Source organism: Saccostrea cucullata, unplaced genomic scaffold (genome assembly GCF_032062105.1).
Source record: "Saccostrea cucullata isolate Sc308-1 unplaced genomic scaffold, CSIRO_AGI_Scuc_v1 ctg9934, whole genome shotgun sequence".
In the NCBI taxonomy this organism is placed as follows: Eukaryota; Metazoa; Mollusca; class Bivalvia; order Ostreida; family Ostreidae; genus Saccostrea; species Saccostrea cuccullata.
The window spans coordinates 1-13,516 of NW_026935854.1; the positions used below are offsets into that span (position 1 = coordinate 1).

The 13,516-nt window shown below is 33.1% G+C and overlaps 1 protein-coding gene and 1 long non-coding RNA gene across 4 annotated transcripts; one reads left to right on the top strand and one right to left on the bottom strand.

Annotated features, from left to right (window-relative positions):
* Positions 1 to 1,095: 1,095 nt before the first annotated feature.
* On the top strand, positions 1,096 to 4,349 carry LOC134243964 (uncharacterized). 3 transcript variants are annotated; one of them, XR_009987147.1, is made up of 4 exons: positions 1,096 to 1,239; positions 1,815 to 2,131; positions 3,396 to 3,543; positions 4,119 to 4,349. It is a non-coding gene; the product is annotated as an uncharacterized LOC134243964 (long non-coding RNA). The 3 variants fall into 3 exon arrangements; XR_009987146.1 differs by having other exon boundaries at positions 1,815 to 1,961; XR_009987148.1 differs by having other exon boundaries at positions 1,815 to 1,961; positions 3,422 to 3,543.
* A 2,444-nt stretch (positions 4,350 to 6,793) lies between these two features.
* On the bottom strand, positions 6,794 to 7,939 carry LOC134243967 (uncharacterized). Its single transcript, XM_062726214.1, has one exon. The coding sequence runs from the start codon at positions 7,937 to 7,939 to the stop codon at positions 6,794 to 6,796; it is 1,146 nt and encodes a 381-aa protein (XP_062582198.1).
* Between the last annotated feature and the right edge of the window lie 5,577 nt (positions 7,940 to 13,516).

Genomic DNA, 13,516 nt, shown 5'->3' on the forward strand with positions numbered 1-13,516 from the left:
AATTTTGACCTATAAACGCCATGGGACCCTATATTTTTTCCGGGATTTTTTATAAGCGCTTGGATTAAAGTTTCAAACGATGCCAAGGAATTATCTGAAATTAAATTAGTATAGTAGTGAGAGGACAAAATGTTTGTATAGAGTTCTATGGGAAAATAATTGGTACTCTTTTCCCTATAGAGACCCAAATTTTTAAAATGTTAAATGAATTTAAAGTCATGAAAAGTGATTTTTTGCTCTTAATCCGAATATTGATGACACACTGAGAGGTAAATAGCAAAAAAAAAAATGGAATTGTTTTTCATGTGTTGAGATTTTGGAGGAATTCTGTTCTCGGTAAAGGGGGGGGGGTAGTGAGTAGAATGTAGATATTAGTATAGCGTGGTGCATTTGATATTGTCCGAGGAGGGGAGTAAGTTAATAAAGTGCATCAGATTGCTCTTATTATGAATATTTATGTGTAAGTAAGTTTGTATTTATAAATATATGCATGTACATTAATATTATATGTATTTACATGTGTGTATTTATGTGTTGTGTTCTATATATATGTACATGTATGGCATTGTAGGGGCTGTGACCTGGTGTTCATTTCATTTCATTTCTTTAACGGTTGCATACGGTATCTTTTCAAATAGTTCTAGTGAACCTAAAAAGGGCATTCTATAGTGGTCATGTCAAAGTTGCACACTTTTCTCTCTTGACATATGGCTGGTAGTGCGTGTGATTCTCTGGATTGCTTTACTTGGACTGCAGGGTACTGAATTTGTAGTGAAGTTGTTTCGTTGGTGTAGCTACACTTAGGTCTGTATTTTTCCTTTCTTGCTGCTTGTTTTTTCATCAGCGTAGCCCTCGGCAACTCATTTTTTACTACTTTCCAGTTTTTGTAATTAGAGTTACTTCCCTTAGACTTACAAACCAGGCATGTAGAATTTCAACATCATAAAATCTTTATTGTAGAGAACCTAGACTTCTGATTTTTTCCAGGAATTATTGGAATGACTTAAAAATGCATGTATAAGATTAGGCCTTTGTTAAATAAATGCATAAGATGTGATTTGACTAATTTTTCTGATTTATTTTGTTTTTAGCACTATAGAGGACTTTCATCTTTCAGCTTCCTCGGCCCCGGGAGAGTTGGGTACCTGCTCAGCGAGGGCATTTTCTCTATACAAGAAGAAGACGGAGACTCGCTACCCACCCGATATATTTTGTCGGACAGTTTTCTGTACATAGCAGGTAAATTTTCCACTTTTTAACCTTCCAGCCTCTTATTATGTTGTGCATTTTGGGGTTTAAAGTCAAAATTTTTGCATTTCTTATTTTTGAAAAATTGATCTAAATTCCCCTTTTCTATGCAAAAAACTCCATCCTGTAGATTAAGATTGTACTGTATAAGACTGTAGATACTGAACTTTCATTTATTATCAAAAGGATTGATTTTCTCTCATTTAAATTTATTGAAAACAAATACAATAGGGGGCACCTGCTATTTCTCTAAGTGTCTTTCACTGGGGGGTGGTGATACTTTTTTGCACATACTTAAGCAACATGAGGGGTTAGATAAGAATCAATTTGTATATCAGAGTCTCAAATAATTTACTTTTCATAAGCATAAAAAAAATTCTGAATTAGTCTTTTTAAAGCCTTTCAATTTTGCTTAATTAGCTATATTTTATCAAATTTTGGAGCCTTTTTAAAATTCTGGGTAGAATCCACCCTTATGAAAAAAATGACACAAATGTGACTTTATATCATTTTATTGACAATAAAAAACAAAATCATGCAATTTATAAATGTTTTATTCATTACAGTCACAACTGTATCCAGGTCACATCAAAGGAATGACAGTTTCTCACTCCCTGGAATTCTACTGAATGGAGGGAGGTGTCATTAATTAAGATTGTCACAGCTTCCAAGACACTGAAGTGACAGGCCTAAAATTTTATACATATTCATTGGTAAGTATAAAGTCTTTGAAAATTACAAAATTGACTAATTCTGGGAGAGGTAAATATGTAAGTATAGGAATGAGAGTACCAAATCCCCGGATGAGCACATGGCGTTGTTTGTGGCACAATGTAGAGTCGAGTACTGAATAGGTTGGCATTACCTGATTGGCTGAAATGAGGTATGTAATGTTTTTCATTTCAAAGTAAAAATATTAATATTTGAAATAAATGGTGGAATATAGAAATATTACAGAGAATATAGAAATACCAGGGGAGATTGTAAGAGTGGGGGTTGATTTTTTTTGCAGAGCGTTATTTACTGCCGATACCTATAAGTTTTAAAGAACTGCAATTTTGACCTATAAACGCCATGGGACCCTATATTTTTTCCGGGATTTTTTATAAGCGCTTGGATTAAAGTTTCAAACGATGCCAAGGAATTATCTGAAATTAAATTAGTATAGTAGTGAGAGGACAAAATGTTTGTATAGAGTTCTATGGGAAAATAATTGGTACTCTTTTCCCTATAGAGACCCAAATTTTTAAAATGTTAAATGAATTTAAAGTCATGAAAAGTGATTTTTTGCTCTTAATCCGAATATTGATGACACACTGAGAGGTAAATAGCAAAAAAAAAAATGGAATTGTTTTTCATGTGTTGAGATTTTGGAGGAATTCTGTTCTCGGTAAAGGGGGGGGGGGGTAGTGAGTAGAATGTAGATATTAGTATAGCGTGGTGCATTTGATATTGTCCGAGGAGGGGAGTAAGTTAATAAAGTGCATCAGATTGCTCTTATTATGAATATTTATGTGTAAGTAAGTTTGTATTTATAAATATATGCATGTACATTAATATTATATGTATTTACATGTGTGTATTTATGTGTTGTGTTCTATATATATGTACATGTATGGCATTGTAGGGGCTGTGACCTGGTGTTCATTTCATTTCATTTCTTTAACGGTTGCATACGGTATCTTTTCAAATAGTTCTAGTGAACCTAAAAAGGGCATTCTATAGTGGTCATGTCAAAGTTGCACACTTTTCTCTCTTGACATATGGCTGGTAGTGCGTGTGATTCTCTGGATTGCTTTACTTGGACTGCAGGGTACTGAATTTGTAGTGAAGTTGTTTCGTTGGTGTAGCTACACTTAGGTCTGTATTTTTCCTTTCTTGCTGCTTGTTTTTTCATCAGCGTAGCCCTCGGCAACTCATTTTTTACTACTTTCCAGTTTTTGTAATTAGAGTTACTTCCCTTAGACTTACAAACCAGGCATGTAGAATTTCAACATCATAAAATCTTTATTGTAGAGAACCTAGACTTCTGATTTTTTCCAGGAATTATTGGAATGACTTAAAAATGCATGTATAAGATTAGGCCTTTGTTAAATAAATGCATAAGATGTGATTTGACTAATTTTTCTGATTTATTTTGTTTTTAGCACTATAGAGGACTTTCATCTTTCAGCTTCCTCGGCCCCGGGAGAGTTGGGTACCTGCTCAGCGAGGGCATTTTCTCTATACAAGAAGAAGACGGAGACTCGCTACCCACCCGATATATTTTGTCGGACAGTTTTCTGTACATAGCAGGTAAATTTTCCACTTTTTAACCTTCCAGCCTCTTATTATGTTGTGCATTTTGGGGTTTAAAGTCAAAATTTTTGCATTTCTTATTTTTGAAAAATTGATCTAAATTCCCCTTTTCTATGCAAAAAACTCCATCCTGTAGATTAAGATTGTACTGTATAAGACTGTAGATACTGAACTTTCATTTATTATCAAAAGGATTGATTTTCTCTCATTTAAATTTATTGAAAACAAATACAATAGGGGGCACCTGCTATTTCTCTAAGTGTCTTTCACTGGGGGGTGGTGATACTTTTTTGCACATACTTAAGCAACATGAGGGGTTAGATAAGAATCAATTTGTATATCAGAGTCTCAAATAATTTACTTTTCATAAGCATAAAAAAAATTCTGAATTAGTCTTTTTAAAGCCTTTCAATTTTGCTTAATTAGCTATATTTTATCAAATTTTGGAGCCTTTTTAAAATTCTGGGTAGAATCCACCCTTATGAAAAAAATGACACAAATGTGACTTTATATCATTTTATTGACAATAAAAAACAAAATCATGCAATTTATAAATGTTTTATTCATTACAGTCACAACTGTATCCAGGTCACATCAAAGGAATGACAGTTTCTCACTCCCTGGAATTCTACTGAATGGAGGGAGGTGTCATTAATTAAGATTGTCACAGCTTCCAAGACACTGAAGTGACAGGCCTAAAATTTTATACATATTCATTGGTAAGTATAAAGTCTTTGAAAATTACAAAATTGACTAATTCTGGGAGAGGTAAATATGTAAGTATAGGAATGAGAGTACCAAATCCCCGGTTGAGCACATGGCGTTGTTTGTGGCACAATGTAGAGTCGAGTACTGAATAGGTTGGCATTACCTGATTGGCTGAAATGAGGTATGTAATGTTTTTCATTTCAAAGTAAAAATATTAATATTTGAAATAAATGGTGGAATATAGAAATATTACAGAGAATATAGAAATACCAGGGGAGATTGTAAGAGTGGGGGTTGATTTTTTTTGCAGAGCGTTATTTACTGCCGATACCTATAAGTTTTAAAGAACTGCAATTTTGACCTATAAACGCCATGGGACCCTATATTTTTTCCGGGATTTTTTATAAGCGCTTGGATTAAAGTTTCAAACGATGCCAAGGAATTATCTGAAATTAAATTAGTATAGTAGTGAGAGGACAAAATGTTTGTATAGAGTTCTATGGGAAAATAATTGGTACTCTTTTCTCTATAAGTTGCCGTGCGTCTCTGCGGAGTTAGAACAATTTGAATAAAAAATATTTAACATTCATGTAATAGAATATTAAGAAAGAGTGTCTAAATGTAAAATAAAAACGCATAATAATCATAAAATTAAAATTTTATGAATAATGGGTTAAATGTTTCATCCAATCCTGATTGACAAACTCCGACGTAACTGAAGTGCGGAGAAATAAGCACACATGTTGGGCATAGTCTAAAGCAAGGACCGCGTTATATACATGTCAAAACAAACTTTTACTTTCTCTACTTCAACAGGATTTGTTGTATATATAATTTAAACTGACGTGTAAATATAAATATACATTGTACTTTTAATACGGAAATTTTTCAAAAATATGACTTAATCTTAATTTATTATCAGACAGAATATTAGGAGATTTTTCTCCAACAGACAAGGATAAAGCGCGTTTTACAACATGCCAAACCTTTTCCGTCCACCTGTCACACCAAAACAAGATAGAGAAGAAATGTAGTGGCGGATCTGGAGGGAGTTGGGGGTTTCAACATCCTCTGAGCGAGCGAGGAGCCCCGCATTGAAAACTTGTTACGTTTTATTTAATGTTAAACTATCTCTAGTTAGATAAGTTTAAACGTTAGTTTTAATGGTTAAGTGTTAAAACTACTTAAACATCAAACTTCCGCGAGAGTTCGTTTATAAACTTACTGAGTGCGGGGACACAGAGGGAGGGCTATGAGTAAGTTGCTTAAATACATTTTATTTGTAGCAATGTACATGTATTATGTACTGAAGAAAATCCTGGGATGTCGCATTCAAATGTTTAATGTCACAGGGATATATATTAATTAACAGATAAATAGAAGAATTCAGTTTCTAATTTATTGTATGAAAGAATTAATTGGTTTGCGGCCGATTTTTGACGCTTGCGTCAATATGTTTCTTGTTGGATATTATACACTTATCCACTGGTTGTGAGTGGGATAGCTCTTTTATCAAACCCTTGACAGAGAACTATTCCCCTCGGGCAAGCCCTCGGGGAATAGTTCTCTGTCGCGGGTTTGATAAAAGAGCTATCCCACTCACAACCAGTGGATAAGCGTTTTATTATACTGATGCATAATATAATTTCTGAAGTTTGAATTTTTTGGAGTAAGATAATTCTGCAAGAATAATCTGAAATCTTGATGACGTCACAATGCTACTGAAGTAATTATGACATCATCAGTTTAAAGATTTATCGCTGGAAATCAAAATTGGCGGCAACAATTGCATGAAAATTTTTCGAGGGTGGATAGCAAAAACTATACCCCGGGGTATAGCTTTGCTATGCGTGGACTATAAAGGATAGTTATTCTACCTTCTGAACTTTATATAGGAAACATTATAACAGAAGCATGATAATTTTTTTGATATCCCACAGAACTTGCAGTTGTGACGTCACAATGGTTTTAGCGGTAGCATGATGAAGTTGAGAAAGTGCAGTCCTTAAAACAGTGCAAAACATTGGTTGTGAAGAATTAAATGAAGGATATGGAGATAACGAACAAAATTCAACATCAAAGTCCATAAAACAATATAAAATAGGAGCAGACCAAACACGGACCTCCGAAACATCAGAGGTGGGATCAGGTGCCATGAAGGAGTGAGCTAAATAAATATGAGATAAAAGAATCTCCCTTTATTTGTAGTTGGATTTGACTTATTTAACTCGTTATGTGTTTTTATTTCCTCTCCAAGTCTCTGGAGTAAAATAAAAAAACAACTCCTTGGATACAAATCATATCCAACTACAAATCATGGGAGATCCTATATATATCAAATAAAGACTATGTCAACTTTCAATCATCTTTAATTTAAATAAAGATTACTGAGTGATCTATTAGGAAAATAAGAAATGAACTTGTATTTCTAGTGATAATGTAGAAATAGATAATTTTGCAGTTCAAAATACAACATTTCGTAATAGAGAAGTCAGTATAAATCGGAGGTGGTATAATAATTGAAATGATATTTTATTTTTCACTTCATATATTGGATTTTCTTAACATGCCCGGTATAATTTTCTGCAACAAACAAATCGTCTCTTTTATCGACATATAAACCATATGGGGACTTTAAATCGCAGTTTTTTATGCAACAGAGGAACAGGCCATCCTTATTAAGAATGTGGATACAGTTGTTTTCTCTGTCTGTGGTAAGGATCTGACCGAGACTGTCTGTTGCTATCCCATAAGGTACGAATGATTTGTTGTTCTTTGTAGTAGATGGATGACCGGTGTATCTAAATCGGACTTTTCCGCTGTGGTTAACTATAACTAAGGCACTGACATCCTTGTCAGCCACACATATATCCAGGTTTCTGTTCTCACTGATGTACTTTGTTTCATGCTTTCCTGAATACAAAGGTTCACCTTTATCATCAAACTGGATTGTTTGTGTCTCTTTAAGACCTGAGAAACGAACAACTTTGGACTTATTTTTATCGTCACTGCACATAGTAACCAGGAGATGCCCAGAAGACGTGACACAGAGATTAATAGGTGTCCAGCCCTGAAGTTTGATCACCTCCTCTGTCTGTCCATTCCTTACTTTATACACAGTTCCATTACTCCAGTCTGAGTACAAGAGATCGCCGTCATCTGTCACTGCTATATCATTCGGCATTCTCCCAGATTTTGTTTGAATTGTCTTCATTAGTGAGCCATGAATGTTGTAACATTTCAAATCACTAACCTTGAGTGTCCTTGTCCAGATTTCTGCACCGAAACAGGTAACACCGAGAAGGTTGTCGTACCTAGTATTTATAGTAGTGTAAAGTTTCGGTTCTTTCAACAGCTCCTTGGTAGATGTCTTTAATGTGTAGCTATTTTTCTTTTTGCTTTTGGATAACGGTGTCAGGGATCCAAACAACTTGCTGAAATGATCTATTTCTTTTGTTTTTGAATTGAACGTTGGTAGTGATACATGAACTCTCGGAAGAAGATTGCTGAATTCTTCGGTTTGGGAGATATAATCCATGGCCAGAGACACTTCATTTGATTCTTTAATTCTATTCAGGTTAAGCAATGTTTTGTCAATCCGACTTTGTATACGTTTGATTTCATTTAAATGTTTTTGCAAAATGCTCATATGTTGGGATTTTTGTTCTTCAATTTCTGCCTTCATTTGATCAACAATGGTATTGATTACTCTATGGCAGTCTTCCCCTTATTCAGTCACTGCTGTTGTTAGTTTCTCATATTCTCCATCCAGTTTAGATATCTGAGTTTCTAACTCTGTAGCTATTTCTTCACATGTTGGAAAAAAAATGTTTTCGATTTCTTCAGTGTCTTTGTTTATGACTTCTAGTTTTACATTATAGATATCTGAGAGAAGTAAAATGGTATGGCCCTTGTGTGTATCAGATATTATACAACACAAGGAACATACAGAAATATCGCATTCTTTGCAATAAAATTTACAGTTTTTTGTTTGATGTATTGTGCAATTAGGATAAATCAAGGTTGAGTTTCTTTGTTGAAATGGGACCACTTTATGTTTGTCGTAATCATCAGAAACATGTTTTCCAATACAAGAAATGCACAGGTTGACTTGACATAAATCACAAAAAATCTGCGCTATAGCGTCCTCGCAAAGGCCACATCGGTTGGTAATGTAGGTAGGATCCATGGCGAATCTAAGTTTTAATAAAAACAGTTATATGGAGGAACAAAATTTGAAATAACTGAATTTAAATCGGTCAATAAAGAAATGTTTTGCTGCTGTACAGATATTGATTAACCATTGTTTCAGAGGAAAATAAATGTTTTATTCTCGAAAATAAAAATGAGTAACATTTCACTCTTAATATAAAAGATAAGTTATATGTTCAATATCATATTTATATCATGGCGTATATAGAACTTAAAAAAAAAATAATTTGGTCAGAGATATGTCAAAGGACACACCCTCCTTCGTCTATTTAGTTATCTAAAAATAAATTTATACTTCTGTGCAATTTTATGCCAATCAAGCTACTTACCTGTATATTTAAATCATTTTAACATATAACGCCGATGCATAAAACGGTGTTTTCTTTTTTCTGAAATTGGAATCCACAAATAACGGCCCGTGTTATCTTCAAAGCGGCCTTGGGATAAATGGCTAGGTACTTTGTAAGGTCTGGTGTAATGTAGAATTATCTTTCTTGAATTATTTTCCTATGTTGTATTCCTTAACGACAGGAAAACCTCGAAAACAAATATATGTTGCACGTTTCAGTGAATGTGCTAGAATTTTTTTTCTAACTCTCATTGAAATATTAACAGTAGTTATGATAAACTTTAATGGCACTGTACAACAATATTTTCAAGAGGAGATATAATTCAGATGTGGATTCTAATAAATTTATTTACATGTAATTCTAAATCTCAAATTTTACTTTAATCAATCGTATTTAAAGAAGCACTCCTCATGATAATTTATACTCAGATATTTATGACATCATAGACAAATTCATTTTGAGATGAAAATGGAAATCGTAAACTAATCTACCATATTATTGAATATTTTATCAGATAAGCTTACATCTGAAGTATTTCTTACGACCACAATCACTAGACAAAATGCGCCGTTCATATAATTTTGCAGCATATATCAGATGTATATCTTAGTTAACAAATCTGGGAAAAACTACAAGTATATTAATCCAAAGATTCTGGATGAAAACAGTACCACCGGAGAAAAGATGTTTTAAAATCCAGCAAGCAAATTCAAAAAATTGTGTTCCTCATCTTTCGGTGTCTTTGTTGGTGAGATGTAATTATTTATGGCATATTGTGTCAAATATGAACGCCCTATCATATTTCTTTCGAACGTTATTACAAAAGTTGATTTTTTGCTTTGAAAATATGGTCAAACATGAAGGTCAAGGTCAAGGGGTCAGAAATCATAGCATGTTCGTAAATATTTTGTCACAGGTAATAAACGTATCAAATATGAAAACTCTATCTCTTCTCAATCAAAAGTAATAAGCAAAACTTAACACTTTTGTAAAATAGGTCATACGTAAAGGCCTATGTTACGGCGTCAAAAATCACAGTGTATTTTGAAAGGTCTTGTCAGAGGTAATATACATGTAGAATGTGAGAGCCCTAAATCCTCTCATCCAACAGTGATAACCAAGATTTAAGTTTTTAAAAAGTTTATCTAACGTGAAGGTCACGGGGACAAAACTCATAGTATTTTTAAAAAGGGTCACAAGCAATGCACATGTCTAAAATGAAAATTCTTTCTCTTCTCATTCAAAAGTTTTGGCCAATTTAAAGTTATATTTAAATTTTTGAAAAGTAAGGCTGTAAGCCAAACTCCAAGGTCAAGGTCCCCTTGCATATGACCTCTATTGCAGCTCATAATTAAGATAACAAGAGGAACTATAAATTAACAAGAACAATATTGAACATGCAATAAGCATATCTTTGTCAATATTATAATGACCTTTATAAAACTTAAACCCATAGCAAGTAAAATATCTTGTGGACAAACTGAATTTAGAATAGGTGAATATGAAAAAAGGCTAAAAGTTCTACCCAAACCTACTTCCTTGGTATTTTTTTTTTTTGCAATTCATCCTGGTGTTTCTACTCGCTGATCCATTTCCTTGATTTCTGCTCTTTTTTATAGACTACAATATTGTGAAAAGAAATCCTGAAATCCAGGAAAAAAATCTTTTATTTGTGTTTATGTGTAATTTAAAAGTAATATGCCTAAAATGTTTGTTTTGACAGCAGTGTTATATTATTTGTGCAACAAGTAACAAATGGTTTTCTCGCCATTTATTCACAACCCTTATTTTAAATACTTGCAAATGTACATCAGATATTATGATTCCATCCTTTCATAAACTTCTACGAGAAAAACATCCCCCCCCCAAAAAAAAACAACAAGTGATCAAAACAAAATAATTCTATTAATCATTTTAGGCATCAGCACAAACAGCTTCATAAATGTAAAGTACTAAACATATGGAGATATGAAATTACTTTCATATGAAATAAATGTTTATTGAATTGACCGGTTTGCTGGGTCTTTATAACATTTGAAAACTGTATATCAAACAACCGGAAATTTGCATAAATAGAACCTTAGCTTACTTAAGTCAACATTCTTCTTCAGACGCAATTTGACATCAAAGTCAAGCCAATTTAATTTATTGCCGGCTGTTCCTTTCTTGTTCGTTGACATGAGCGATATTGCTTGAAAATGATGATTTTTTAAACAGATCAAAGAAAAAAAACGTATATATGACCATTGAAAGATTGAAAGAAATTTATAATCTTTGCCTCTTAGTTCTTTGGTTTGATTTGAAATATTACCCTCTTGAAAAACAGTTGTTTCTGACTTTTTGAATAATGCTCTTGAAGCAATACCTTGTTTGAATGAAAAAAAAATCATTGTTTCATATTTTTTCTTTCCATCTTTGGTACAGCCTATAAGGCTTCTCGAGATATCGCTCTGAAAAAATTAAATGTTAGTGTTTAAACTTTAAGAAATTTTAAAAAAGAATATGACAGAATTTATAAATTTATGATACTGACCTCTGACCTTTAACCTAAAAGTTTATTAGGGTCTTTCTTTGGCCATCGGGAGTTATATGAATTTCTTTTCAAAAGCTCCAAAGCTTTTCGAGATATCAGGAGAAAACGAAAGTATTAGAGACATAAAAATACAGACAGACAGAAAGACAGATGGACGGACTTTCAGAGAAAGCGGGAGACATAAATGCATGTAATGGCCTTACACTCGTCTTCTGTTAATTGATAATACGTTATCGATGTATAATATAAAGTAGAAAACAAAAACAAATTTTTTTTTTCTTTTCCTCAAGCTTCACTGTTCGTATAACGCTACACTGAAATAAAAAGGAAGACCTCTGTATGTTAGAAGCTTGACAAACAACAAACGGTTTGGGACATGTTTCGCATGGATTTATTTCAGAAATATTTTCTAATGTTTTATATAATATGGTTATATATCATTTACATTCACTCATATTGAAATGTCATTAAAAAACTGGTAAAGGGCCTCAAATCAAGAGTTTACTTAAAACTCTTGATTCTGGCCATTGAAAATTGTGGAATGTTCATCATTATCAGAGAAGCCAAATACCAAATTTTACTTTCAAAATTTAATATAGACAAACAACTTTTACAAGTACACAAATCCACGCAATATGATTTTACTTAGTCGTTGGCAGAATAGGCCATGGCTGCATTAATTAATGAACTGTTAACAGCTGAACCCTTGGATCAGATGTTCAACGCGTGGTGCCTAAATCACGTGACAATTCAAGGAAGATAATCAGTACAAAAACAAACAAGCTGTGTTTGACTCTCAGATAAACTGATCTAATAAATAGCATTCAATCCTTTTATTGATCAAATCTTATTTGACGCCCCGTTTGAAAAAAATTCACTCAAATTGAGAAGTCAACGTAATTAAGTACAATGCTTCAAATGTATAGACTCGGCACTCTGGGTCATTGAGCAGTGAGGTTTCATTATCTTTTCATCTCCTGTGGTGACAAAAGTGGTAAAGGTCTCCAGAACCCACAACTTTCGGTTCAGAGTACCAAGTTTCTTTTTTAACAATTATCCCCAAAGCTTGCAAAAAAAAAAAATTGATAAAAAAAAAAAGAATGAAGCAATGACCCATTCGACCTTAAAATTACATGTTTATGACACATTATGTTTCCCAGAAATGTTCGTTAAATGTCATTAGGTAAGGGTCATTTTACAAAAAAAGATTTAGCCCTCTTCCTGTTATTCGATCACACCTGCAGTAAGCTCTTTGTATTGATTAGGAAGACAGAACATTCCGGAGTCAAACGCAGTATAAAAATAGAGGCACAACAATTGGTATAAAGCAAGTCATCCACGATAGAACCCAGTGAGAGATTATTTTGGCTGATGAGGTCATTTTTGACAGCATAACAGATCTTCATATCGAATTTTTTTTTATATAAAAAGTATCATGGTCATTTATTGGGTTTCCTCTTGTGATATTGTATTAATGTCACCAAGAGGACACGTGATTCTGGAGGGGAAGGGGAGGTGGAATTTTTTTTTCATTTCGTTTATTTATTTCAATGTCTGCTTTCTGAGAATGAATTATCAGAGGTATTAAAAGCAAATACGTAAAGAAATTTTTAGGAAGGTGGACTGAATTGGGGGTAATGAAACTTCTAAAGCCGATTTCCGTAAAAAAGAACTTTTAAGAGATCTGTTAAACCTTGGTGGGTACTTTTTCATGCACTATAGATCCCCCCTCAACTATGATAAAAATTCTGTGTTTCTCTGGTAGTCATATACAAATAAGAAGAAAATTACGTACTTTTCTTGTGGTCTTTGCGAATCATTTTTCAGTAAGATATACTTAAATTTATTGTAAAGAAGACCGAAAGTTGTGTTCAGATTCTTTATTCAATAAAAATTTCGTATCATGTTTGGATCATTTCATATTGTTTCAATCCATATATATGTATTTGATTTTATTAACATTAACGCTATTACAATCTGCAATAAAAGATCGTCGCTTTTGTCTACCTGTAAATCAAACTGATTTTTCTGATAAGAGTTAAAAATATAACACAGGAACTGTCCATCCCATCCAGGTCTATTTTAGAAGTTGTGTAAATAAAACGCGCATTCTCAACAACTTTGAGGAACTCATTTCCGTTTATTTATTTACTCATTATTTCAGTGA

Bases quoted from the DNA above. Each gene is read 5' to 3' on its own strand.
- LOC134243967 (XM_062726214.1), bottom strand. From the start codon at position 7,939: ATGAAGGCAGAAATTGAAGAACAAAAATCCCAACATATGAGCATTTTG.